The sequence below is a fragment of the Bubalus bubalis genome, chromosome 5 (genome assembly GCF_019923935.1).
Source record: "Bubalus bubalis isolate 160015118507 breed Murrah chromosome 5, NDDB_SH_1, whole genome shotgun sequence".
NCBI lineage: Eukaryota > Metazoa > Chordata > Mammalia > Artiodactyla > Bovidae > Bubalus > Bubalus bubalis.
In genome coordinates this window covers 104,589,426-104,601,804 of record NC_059161.1, presented here as the reverse complement: position 1 = coordinate 104,601,804, position 12,379 = coordinate 104,589,426, and the positions used below count along the sequence as shown (strand labels likewise).

Genomic DNA, 12,379 nt, shown 5'->3' with positions numbered 1-12,379 from the left:
GTGTTTTCTGTTGTGATCTCTCCATTTTCATTTCTAATTTTATTGATTTGATTTTTCTCCCTTTGTTTCTTGATGAGTCTGGCTAATGGTTTGTCAATTTTATTTATCCTTTCAAAGAACCAGCTTTTGGTTTTGTTGATTTTTGCTATGGTCTCTTTTGTTTCTCTTGCATTTATTTCAGCTCTTAAATTTAAGATTTCTTTCCTTCTACTAACCCTAGGGTTCTTCATTTCTTCCTTTTCTAGTTGCTTTAGGTGTAGGGTTAGGTTATTTATTTGACTTTTTTCTTGTTTCTTGAGGTGTGCCTGTATTGCTATGAACTTTCCCCTTAGGACTGCTTTTACCGTGTCTCACAGGTTTTGGGTTGTTGTGTTTTCATTTTCATTCGTTTCTATGCAAATTTTGATTTCTTTTTTGATTTCTTCTGTGATTTGTTGGTTATTCAGCAGCGTGTTGTTCAGCCTCCATATGTTGAAATTTTTAATAGTTTTTCTCCTGTAATTGAGATCTAATCTTACTGCATTGTGGTCAGAAAAGATGCTTGGAATGATTTCTATTTTTTTGAATTTACCAAGGCTAGCTTTATGGCCCAGGATGTGATCTATCCTGGAGAAGGTTCCATGTGCGCTTGAGAAAAAGGTGAAATTCATTGTTTTGGGATGAAATGTCCTATAGATATCAATTAGGTCTAACTGGTCTATTGTATCATTTAAAGTTTGTGTTTCCTTGTTAATTTTCTGTTTAGTTGATCTATACATAGGTGTGAGTGGGGTATTAAAGTCTCCCACTATTATTGTGTTATTGTTAATTTCTCCTTTCATACTTGTTAGCATTTGTCTTACATACTGTGGTGCTCCTGTGTTGGGTGCATATATATTTATAATTGTTATATCTTCTTCTTGGATTGATCCTTTGATCATTATGTAGTGACCTTCTTTGTCTCTTTTCACAGCCTGTGTTTTAAAGTCTATTTTATCTGATATGAGTATTGCTACTCCTGCTTTCTTTTGGTCCCTATTTGCATGGAAAATCTTTTTCCAGCCCTTCACTTTCAGTCTGTATGTGTCCCCTGTTTTGAGGTGGGTCTCTTGTAGACAACATATGTAGGGGTCTTGTTTTTGTATCCCTTCAGCCAGTCTTCGTCTTTTGGTTGGGGCATTTAACCCATTTACATTTAAGTTAATTACTGATAAGTATGATCCTGTTGCCATTTACTTTATTGTTTTGGGTTTGAATTTATACACCATTTTTTGTTTCCTGTCTAGAGAATATCCTTAAGTATTTGTTGGAGAGTTGGTTTGGTGGTGCAGAATTCTCTCAGCTTTTGCTTGTCTGAAAAGCTTTTGGATTTCTCCTTCATACTTGAATGAGATCCTTGCTGGGTACAATAATCTGGGCTGTAGGTTATTTTCTTTCATCATTTTAAGTATGTCTTGCCATTCCCTCCTGGCTTGAAGAGTTTCTATTGAAAGATCAGCTGTTATCCTTATGGGAATTCCCTTGTGTGTTATTTGTTGTTTTTCCCTTGCTGCTTTTAATATTTGTTCTTTGTGTTTGATCTTTGTTAATTTGATTAATATGTGTCTTGGGGTGTTTCGCCTTGGGTTAATCCTGTTTGGGACTCTCTGTGTTTCTTGGACTTGAGTGATTATTTCCTTCCCCATTTTAGGGAAGTTTTCAACTATTATCTCCTCAAGTATTTTCTCATGGTCTTTCTTTTTGTCTTCTTCTGGGACCCCTATGATTCAAATGTTGTAGCGTTTAATATTATCCTGGAGGTCTCTGAGATTGTCCTCATTTCTTTTAATTCGTTTTTCTTTTATCCTCTCTGATTCATTTATTTCTACTATTCTATCTTCTAATTCACTAATCCTATCTTCTGCCTCTGTTATTCTACTATTTGTTGCCTCCAGAGTGTTTTTAATTTCACTTATTGCATTATTCATTATATATTGACTCTTATTTATTTCTTCTAGGTCCTTGTTAAACCTTTCTTGCATCTTCTCAATCCTTGTCTCCAGGCTATTTATCTGTGATTCCATTTTGATTTAAAGATTTTGGATCAATTTCACTATCATTATTCGAAATTCTTTATCAGGTAGATTCCCTATCTCTTCCTCTTTGGTTTGGTTTGGTGGGCATTTATCCTATTCCTTTATCTGCTGGGTATTCCTCTGTCTCTTCATCTTGTTTAAATTGCTGAGTTTGGGGTGTCCTTTCTGTATTCTGGTAGTTTGTGGAGTTCTCTTTATTGTGGCGTTTCCTCGCTGTGTGTGGGTTTGTACAGGTGGCTTGTCACGGTTTCCTGGTTAGGGAAGCTTGTGTCGGTGTTCTGGTGGGTGGAGCTGTATTTCTTCTCTCTGGAGTGCAATGAAATGTCCAGTAATGAGTTATGAGATGTCTGTGGTTTTGGGGTGACTTTGGGCAGCCTGTATCTTGAAGCTCAGGGCTGTGTTCCTTTGTTGCTGGAGAATTTGCTTTGTATGTCTTGCCCTGGAACTTGTTGGCCCTTGTGTGGTGCTTGGTTTCAGTGTCGGTATGGAGGCGTTTGATGAGCTCCTGTCAATTAATGTTCCTTGGAGTCAGGAGTTCCCTGGAGTCAGGGTTTGGACTTAAGCCTCCTGCTTCCAGTTATTGGTCTTATTTTTACAGTAGTTTCAAAACTTCTCCTTCTATACAGCACCATTGATAAAACATCTACGTTAAAGATGAAAAGTTTCTCTACTGTGAGGGTCACTCAGAGAGGTTCACAGCGTTACATGGAGAAGAGAAGAGGGAGGAGGGAGTTAGAGGTGACCCAAATGAGATGAGGTGGAATCAATAGTGGAGAGAGTGGGCTAGCCAGTAGTCACTTCCTTATGTGCACTCCACAACTGGACCACTCAGAGATGTTCATGGAGTTATACAGAGAAGAGAAGGAGGAAGGAGACAAAGGTGGCCAGAAGGATAAAAGGGGGGAATGAAAAAGAGGGAGACAGATCCAGCCAGTGATCAGTTCCCTAAGTGTTCTCCACCGTCTGGAACACACAGAAATTCACAGAGTTGGGTAGAGTAGAGAGGGGTTAGGGAGGAGACACAGGCGACCTGGTGGAGAAAAAGGAGAGTCCAAAGGGAGAGAGAGCAGTCAAGCCAGTAATCTCGCTCCCTAGTGAAAAATGGGTCCTAAAGATTGGGTTCTTAAAGGTACAAAATTGGTAACAAATACATAAAAGCAAAAATTAAAAATCTAGAGTAGAGTTTGGAATTTCAAAAGTATGATGTTAAAGAAAAGAAGAAGGAAAAGAAAGAGAGAAAAAACGAACAAAGAAAAACAAACAAGGTCGCGAAAATTATAAAGAAAATACAGGTACAAAATTGATAACTAATACCAAAAAGCAAAAATTAAAAATCTAGAGTAGAGTTTGGAATTTCAAAAATACAATGTTAAAAAAAAAAGAAGAAGAAAAATAAAGAGAGAAAACAAACAAACAAAAACAATGTCGCAAAAACTATAAAGAAAATACAGGTACAAAATTGATATCAAATACCCAAAAGCATAAATTAAAAATCTAGAGTAGAGTTTGGAATTTCAGATATACAATGTTATATAAAAGAAGAAGAGAAAGAAACAGAGAAAAAAAAGTCACAGAAATTATAAAAAAAAAACTATAGGTACAAAATTGATAACATATACCAAAAAGCAAAAATTAAAAATCTAGAGTAGAGTTTGGAATTTCAAAACTACAATGTTAAAGAAAAGAAGGAAAAATAAAAAAGGTCAAAAAATTATAAAATATATATATATGAAGTTTGCTGAAGAAGAAAAAAATAGGGTCTTTTTTTTTTTTTGCAAAGTAATAGGTTATAAAAGTGAAAATTAAAGGAACAATAGAGGACTTAAAATTTTTTAAAAAAAAAATTAAAAAAAAAAAGGAAGAAAGAATGATCGTAAAAATAGTAAAAATATATCTAGGACTTTCTCTGGTTTTGTTGTGAGTATTGTGGGTTCAGTTCATTTTTGGCTAGTTCCTTGGTCCGACTTATATCTCTCAAGATCTATAGGCCCCTTCCTATGTAGTCTGTAGTAACCACAGGGTTTTAATCTATTGCCTGTAGCTTTCAAGGCGTTTCTCTCTGTTATAGCTTCTTCTGTTTGCTGGTCTCTTCAGTGTCTGATTTCCGCCCTGACACAAAGGGGACGGTGGAGGACATTTTTTTTTTTTTTTTAATTAGGCTCACTTGTTCAGCCGCACTGTGGGGAGGGAGGGAGGGATGCTGCAAACAGATAACACTGGCGTGCGCTCGCAGTGCCTCAGCCACACTGGGTCTGCCCCCGCTCACGGCGCGTGTAGCCTCCCTGCCCACACTGCTCAGGCTCTAGGTTGTTCCGCTGGGAACAATCCGAGGCCGGCCCTGGGCTGAGCTCCCAGGTCCAAGCCGCTCAGGTTCAGGCACTCGGGTAATCCTCAGAGGTGCAGACTCGGTTGGGCCTGCGTTTTGTGCTCCGAGCAGCTCAGGTGATGAGGTGTTTGGCGAGCGCCAATGCTGCGACTTATCGCCTCCCCGCCACTCGGTTATCTGGGTGTAAAAGCGGCGCACCTTCTCAGGCAGATGTTGACCGTCCAGACCCCCAAGAAGTTTTAGTTAGCAAAGAAGCCTGCTTACAGTTTTATAGATAATGTCTCTCTGGGGCTGCGATTGCCCTCTTCCGGCTCTGGCTGCCTGTCACTGGAGGGGGAAGGTCTGCAGCCAGCTATCTCTGTTCAGTCCTTTGTTCCGTGCGCAGGCCTGGCGGTGTCTTAGGTTAGGGCTGGCTTTTTGCGTGGTAGATATCCCACAGTCTGGTTTGCTAGCCCAAATTATTTTGCTCAGATAGCGCTCAGGCCAGATTTAGGCCAGATTCTTAGTCTAAGTGATGCAGCCCGTGCCGCGCCTCCCTGCCCAGCCCCCGCTTGCTAATGGTGTGTGAAGGCGTCTGCGCTGCTTCTCCGTTGGGGGAGTTACCGTAGGGCTCGCAATCTGCGAGTTTTAATTGCTTATTTATTTTTTCTCCCTGTTATGTTGCCCTTTGTGCTTCCAAAGCTCGGCACAGATTCAGCAGTGAGAAGGTTTCCTGGTGTTTGGAAACTTCTCTCTTTTTAAGACTCCCTTCCCGGGACGGAACTCTGTCCCTCTCTCTTTTGTCTCTTTTTTTGTCTTTTATATTTTTTCCTACCTCCTTTCGAAGAGTTGGGTTGCTTTTCTGGGTGCCTGATGTCCTCTGCCGGCATTCAGAAGTTGTTTTGTGGAATTTACTTGATGTTTAAATGCTCTTTTGATGAATTTGTGGGGGAGAAAGTGTTCTCCCCATCCTACTCCTCCGCCATCTTGGCTCCTCCTCTCTATTTATGATCTTGAGCCTAATTCTTTGTATAGTCCACTTGAGGTGGGTCAGAGGCTGGTCTTGACTTCGCTTTTCCTGCAGTGTGATCTCGGGAAGATCCCTGTGAAAGATGAGCAAGAAATGTGCATTTGTTTTCTTATGTGATGTGGGATTTGGAAGTCATGGTCTTTTCATCTCAGTGCTCATGGAGGATGCATTTTATGTTCTGGATTAAATGTGCTTGGGTTGGTGGGGTCAGGCCAACTCAGTGGATTTCAGCAGAAGCAGTAGGTCCTTCCACATCTTGAGATTGAACCTGGTTACCTGTTTAGGCAAGCAGTTCTTGAACTGCCTGTGCGGATAAGCTGCTGGGAGACAATGCCAATTGAGGCCATCTTTACCACCTTGTCTCTGTGCCTCTGAGATGAGGCCTCACTGGTGGATAGTACATGGAATGTCACATCTAGCTCTGGGTTTAAAATCTGGCTTGGATATGTTACTTAATTCCAGAATCTCAGTGTTTTTTTTTTTTTTTTAAAGATCCTCAGAAGACATCGTATCAGTCTTCCAGGCTTTTGTGAGTGATGGATTAGACAGTATATGTCAGAGGCCCAGTGCAGTGCCTGGCAGTCAGATTGGACCCTGTGGTGATGATGGTCATGGTGACACATTTCAGAAGGGACACATAGGAACCTGCATAGTTCTGCCCCCATTAAAGTGCCAGCCCTGGTGTGTGACTGGGGACTGTCCCAATGCTGCCTGCTGCCTTTTATGGCCAGTGTGCCGACTGCAGAGGAGGTGCTGAGTTTTTCCACGGATCTAGAAAAAGAAGGTAACAGTCTGCAAAAAGAAAAGGTCAATCACATATTTCATTCCATGACACTTGGAAATATTAACACATAATGCAAGTAGCTTCAAACGTTCCTTCCTTATTGGTTATGTAGGAATTGTTCACTTATAGTGTCTTGTCTAGGTGGAAGTAAAAGCAACAACAACAACAAAAAAACTTATTCATCTCTTCTGTGATAGTTTGTTTCCACCCCCGATAGTTCACGTGACTTGTATTTTCCTTTAATTCTTGAAAAAGTAGAAGTGGCAGTAATAAAAATAGACATTGATAAACCCATTCCACGTGGATGGCCTTTTGTAGACAATAGAAAGGAGACCTGCATTATATTTAAGTGACACTGCACTGAGCTTTGCCAATTAGCTTGTCACCTGTCTCACTCACAGTGCATCTTCAGTCACCATACCAGGCCTTCAAGCTGTCACTGTGAGGACTCTTGGACGGAAGGTGAATTGGGTTCCATGTTGTACAATTAATTGTGGGTTGTGTTTCTTTGCATCATGTTGAGTTAATTTTAGATTCTGGGGATCCTGGTAGGAAGTCACAAGGATTGATGACGGCTGTGATAACCAGGAGTAAAACAAAACACATTTTTGTTCTTTACACACAGCTATTTTGAACTGGAGAGCAGTGGTCTGAGGGATGAGATTCGCTATCACTACGTACACAATGGGAGGCCCCGGACAGAGGCACTTCCGTACCGCCTGGCTGATGGGCAGTGGCACAAGGTTGCACTGTCGGTCAGCGCCTCCCATCTCCTGCTCCACATCGACTGCAACAGGTATGTCTTGGCCTTTCTTCTGTGATTGTGTCCTTGAAATCGAGCAATGGGGAAGGGAAAAAACCAATCACCTCCAAGCCTTGCTGGGGAATAAAAAAAGGGACCCTAGGAGTCATTTAACATACCGAATGGGCCATTGCTGCTGCTAAGTCACTTCAGTCGTGTCCAGCTCTGTGCGACCCCATAGACAGCAGCCCACCAGGCTCCCCTGTCCCTGGGATTCTCCAGGCAAGAACACTGGAGTGGGTTGCCATTTCCTTCTCCAATGCATGAAGGTGAAAAGTGAAAGTGAAGTCGCTCAGTCATGTCTGACTCTTCATGACCCCATGGACTGCAGCCCACCAGGCTCCTCCATGCATGGGATTTTCCAGGCAAGAGTACTGAGGTGTCCCGGAATGACCAACTGTAATATGCTAAGAAAACAGTTCATTAAAATGAAACCATATGCAGTGATTAGGAAGAAATGTATGAAAGGTTGATTACAGATGCGGGACTATTAAGTACACCTCGGTGTCCTCTAGGTACCGGCTGGATTTCTGTGGAGCTGTGATTACAGTTAACTGTGATGTATTGTTGTTGAGTCCGTTCCACTTGGAAGCGAATGAGCTGGTCTACCTTCAAATGAATCTGAGAAGCCAGAGCTACTGGAGTGGCTAATTCTATTTCACTTCATCAAGCACAGCTTTGCTTAAATATTTTTTCCAAATGGAAAGGGGCTGTTCTTAAAGGGGCTGTTCTTGGAATCTTTTGGAATTGATGCCATTGATCCTATGCAGAGGGATGAGCCTTCCAGTTTATCAGAGGGTGGCAGGACTACTTTGAAGATGGGGGTGTAAGGGGCAAGAAGAGGAAGGGAGAGTTTCATAGGATGCTGTGGGTTGGGGTGGGAAGGAGATATCCTCCTCCATGTCTGTCCCTAGGGGGAGGTTTACGGCCAGCTGAAGAAAGGACACTATTGATCTCTCTTGGTTCACATGTGTCTGGACAGCTGGATGATGGTGGTGAAGGGGGATATTTTCCTTTCTCCAGAACCCACTGAAAGTCTGTGAACAGTGATCTGAGTCCTTTTATAGAGAATCTTTTGTGATGCAAAGTAGCCATGAATGGTTGGTCTTTATTAATATTACTGCCAAAGTTAAATGATTGTTTGGCCACAGGACTTGTTGTTTTAGGCCCTGGAAAAAGTACAGACATGTTGAGTACAGCCTCCCTTCTGACTGCATTTCTGATGACGGGATATTTCAGTGTGCTTGCTACTCCGGCTCTGCAGTCTCTCTCAGGAGAGGACCTGGAAAGGCCGAGAACAGAAGCTAGTGTCAGGTTTAAGGGAAGTTCCACCATCTTGAAGTGAGTCTTGGTCTAGCTTGATCTATCTATTTAAAGTGCTTTCTGGATTTTCTGGAGAATTGTGGCTTCAACTAGATGTAATGTGTGCCTGGATGACATTTCCATAGAAACAGGTAGCTCCTTTTTACCTTGGGCTGGGCAGCTTGGATGAAGCCAGCTCTCAGCCACTCGTTCCATTCCTACCTTCAAGAACTCACTGGCTCTTTCAATTCTCTAGAACTAAGTGGCCTGTCAGGTAGCATTTCTGTTTCACCCTACCCACCACCCATATGTTGCTCAAATGGGAGACAAGAAGGGTCCTGTGCATCCTTCTATACCACAGGTAAGAAAGAAACGTTGAAGGCCTAGTTCAGTACTTCCCAACTGAAACATCCTGGAGACACTGCTGTTTTCTTGTTCTGCAATTATTTGCTTCCTCTTTGTGTAAGTTTTATCTTTTATTTCCCAATAGTCTTCTCTCTAGAGAAGGGGAAAGAGAGGGTGGGTAGTTTGTGCTAATTGAAGGTTCCCTGCCTTTACAAATGCTCTGGTCCCTATGAAATTGTCTCCTGTGCCATCCTCAGACACTTGTTAGCTGTGTGAATTTGGACACATTAATTCCTTTGCATCCCAATGTAATTTGTAAACCGGGACTGTTAGTACTATATGTACTGTTACACATATTCACACATGGGAAAGTTAAGTAAGACAATTTGCATAAAGTGCTTTGGGTGGTGCTTGGCCTTTGGCACCCAGTACCTGGTGGTGGTGGTGGTTGTTACAGTTATTATTATTTATTCTGCACACCTGTGGTGACCCAGTGTCTCCAGACTTTGATTTGTCATGTATTCTGGCCTCTCTGCCATGAGACTAGGGAGAGAACAGGAGAGCTGGAACCCGCAGTATGCTTTAGGGTCAGCCGCCTTTATACAGAATGGATTTGAGCAGGTTCTAAATACTAGTCCCCTTCTCTGGTGGTTTGTTTTTTTTATACTTTCATTCATAGCATAACTTATTTTCCTTTATTTAAGATCTTGGAGGGAAAACAAAGTTGGTGCCAATTAATGATTCATGGACCCAGGACAAATGAGGTTTTTAGATAGGTTAGGGAAAGAGAAGCTGGGAATGACTGGGCCAGGGGATAGGTCAATTTTGATTTTGGTGTAGGAAAAGTCTAGAAACAATGATAAAACCTGACTACACTTAAGAATTATGGATAACCAGGGGCTATCTCTGACCAGGTGAATCAGATTCCCTGAGTGTGGAACTATATTCTTCATAAACTTTCTGGGTCGTTCTTACACAAGCAGGTTAGCCTTGGTGCATGGGCTGGCATTTGAAAACCACTGGTTTAAATAGAGGGAGTGCTTGCAGTTTCCCCAAATGTGGGAAACTTGACTGCATAATTTGTGGTAGTGGGGAACTGCATTTGTGCTTTCCCTTGAGAAAAAAAAAAAAAAAAAAAAAGGAAAGAGGGAGCAGCAACTGGAGAATAGCCTGGGCTGCAATAAATAAGTGAGGGACCCTGGAAGTCCAAGTACCCAAAAAGCACAGCCTCAGTGAGGAGGAGGAAAAGTTTAAGGTGAGGATAGTGTCTAGTATGTGGAACAAACTTTTCTTCTTCAAAAGTTTCTTCCTAGCCAGCACTGGCTGATTTTTAAAATGGCAGAACCTCTGGGCTATTTATCAAGATGCTGGTCTACTATGTCTTATCTAGGCCACCCTTACAGAGAGTGAATTTCAGAAAGGCTGATTTTTTATTCTCTAAGCTATGCATTTCATACCGGTGTGAGATTCTTCCTTTTTGATTCCTTTTGCCCTTAAAGTTATGCTTCCTTATTTTTCTCAACCTGTCACCTGCTAGAGCTGTGCTGGCTAGAAGATAAATGGTGATGCAATAGATAACATTTTGGGGTGTTGACTATGCTAGTGACCGTGCTAAGTATTTTACATATATTAATTTATCACTCTGGCTCTTTTTCTCATCTAAAAGTGATGGAACTGAGGTTACATTCTATTTTTGTAACCCTCTGCTGCTAAGAGGCAGCTCTAGGAATTGGACCTGAGTCTGACGTCTGTGTGTCTGCTCTAACCACTAGGCTCTTCAGCTCAACATGAGGGACTGTTGGTACTGGACTTAGAACATGATGGAAGAAAAGAGCCAGACTCAGTGTGAGCAGTTTGTTCTTTACTTCTAGCATTTTCCTGTCATGCATCTTACATTGCTGATCTTTGGGGTTGGGGGGCAAGATGTGGAATCTTACACAACCCATTGGTTTGGCACAAGGAAAGGGACTTCCGTCTACTGGGCATCTACCGTAGGCCAGGTAACGTGCTAGGTGTGATAGGTGTAGTAGTCCTTGGGGCAGCCGTATGGTATGGAGGCAATTTCATTAGACGGATTGTACAGATTTGGAGGTAGAAAGGCTCCAAGATGGTAAGGAACTTAGTTCCAATCACATAACAACCATGGAGCTAAAACTCTGAACCAGGACATAATTCCCCAACCTTTGCCTGCCTACCTCTGTTCTCCACCTCTGAAATTCATGTCCTTTCCAAGATAAAGTCATAACCATGCTAGGAAGTCTTCCCAGGAGAGAGAAGCTACAAAAATGTCAGGAATCCTAAAAATACTGAAATCAGAGTGAGAAGATTTCCAGGCAGTTCCATTGTTCTGAGGAATTGGAAAGTGGCAGAAATTTCTCCTTTTCTTAGAATTGAGAAACAGAACCTTTTCAGACCTAATTACACAAATTGTCACAAGAAAAGTGACTGCTATTTCAGTTGGTAATCTAACACTTTCTGCCTGTTACTGAGACACACTTTTTTCCTGCTTCAGCTGTTCAGCTGGGCCTACTTAGAAACTCCCAAAGTGTGGGTAGCAGATTACCTGAAGCTAGAAACATTAAAGGAACCACTCAGTTGGGTGGCCAGCCTGATTATCTCCACTGCCTTAGGTTTTTCTTTTGCTTCCTTTGTATTAAGAGTTGCCAACAAAGCTGAGAAGGAGGCCTGAACTCACATTCCTCCGATTACCCTACTCCATTCTAGGCTCACCCTGCAGCCTGTTCCAGTCACTCAAAGCCCACAATCCCCTGACATCTGGGATCCAGTGCATAAGGGTTCTTTTACCACAAAAGGGATTTTCTTTCCTTCTCTTTATTTGGTAACTTGTAATTTTCAGTCAATCTATCCAATTAAAGTACTGGGCGCACTGTCTCTGCCGGGCCATGGGGATACAAAGAAATAGGAGTTCTTGACATCAGGAAGTCCTTGGCTTATTCATTCAGTCCTTTTGAATTCTGAAGCCACCAGGGACCCCCACAGTGACTGGCCCCGATCCTTGGATATTAGAAGAATTGTGGACTCTCATGCAAGCCTGTGAGCAGGCTGTTTAAACACTAATGATAGCAGCTAAGCAGAGAGAAAACTGAAAATAGTCACTCCCAGCATCTTGGTCTTGAAATGACAGTGGAGGAATGGACTCAAAAGTGTTTTCCATTCAAATGGTACATGCATCCAGGCTTCAGCAGGAACTTTCTGCAATACACAGGTCTCCTCACTCCAATCCCACCTCCTCTTGCTTCACCACTGGAACAATTTCTCTCTTACCCAGTCCCATTGAAATGGAACTCTGAACTCGCACCTCATTTGTTCAAGCTTGTGCAAGTGGGCATAGTGCCCGTACATAAATACACACACCTGCAGCCTGGTTGTCACTCTGACAGAGTTAACTCAGTGATTGTAGTCTAAACAGCAAACATATTTAGATTTTACCTCTAAAGCTTGGTATTGATTCACTGCAGAGCACTTTCGGCTTTTCTATACAATTGATTTTGAAGAACTTGCAGACCCAGAAAAATAAACTTACTGTAAATCACTGAACAAGTCAGTAATTCAAAGTTTCTGTCAAATATTTCAGAATAACTTCACGATATGAGCATTTCTTTATATCTCTAGGTTTTTCATAATGAAATATGGTGATATGGCATCTTCTTTCCAGAGAGCTCCTAAAGTATTTACAAGCATGTTGTTAAACTGAACATCCCTTAACATAGTTAAGCCATGTATAATGTACTACAAT

At 41.8% G+C, this 12,379-nt stretch overlaps 1 protein-coding gene and 1 non-coding gene across 8 annotated transcripts in view; both read left to right on the top strand.

The window, feature by feature from the left end:
* NELL1 (neural EGFL like 1) overlaps window positions 1–12,379 on the top strand; it is a 1,046,196-nt gene that overhangs the window by 187,755 nt on the left and 846,062 nt on the right. For 6 of the 7 annotated variants that reach the window (XM_044943466.2, XM_044943468.2, XM_025286290.3 and 3 more), the window contains one exon: window positions 6,799–6,969. In XM_044943466.2, coding sequence (XP_044799401.2) covers window positions 6,799–6,969 — 171 coding nt within the window. Of the gene's footprint in view, window positions 1–6,000; window positions 6,174–6,798; window positions 6,970–12,379 lie in introns of those variants that run through there. The other variant, XM_044943470.2, reaches the window with a different exon arrangement.
* Window positions 9,576–9,738, top strand: LOC112585348. Its single transcript, XR_003109817.1, has one exon. It is a non-coding gene; the product is annotated as a U1 spliceosomal RNA (small nuclear RNA).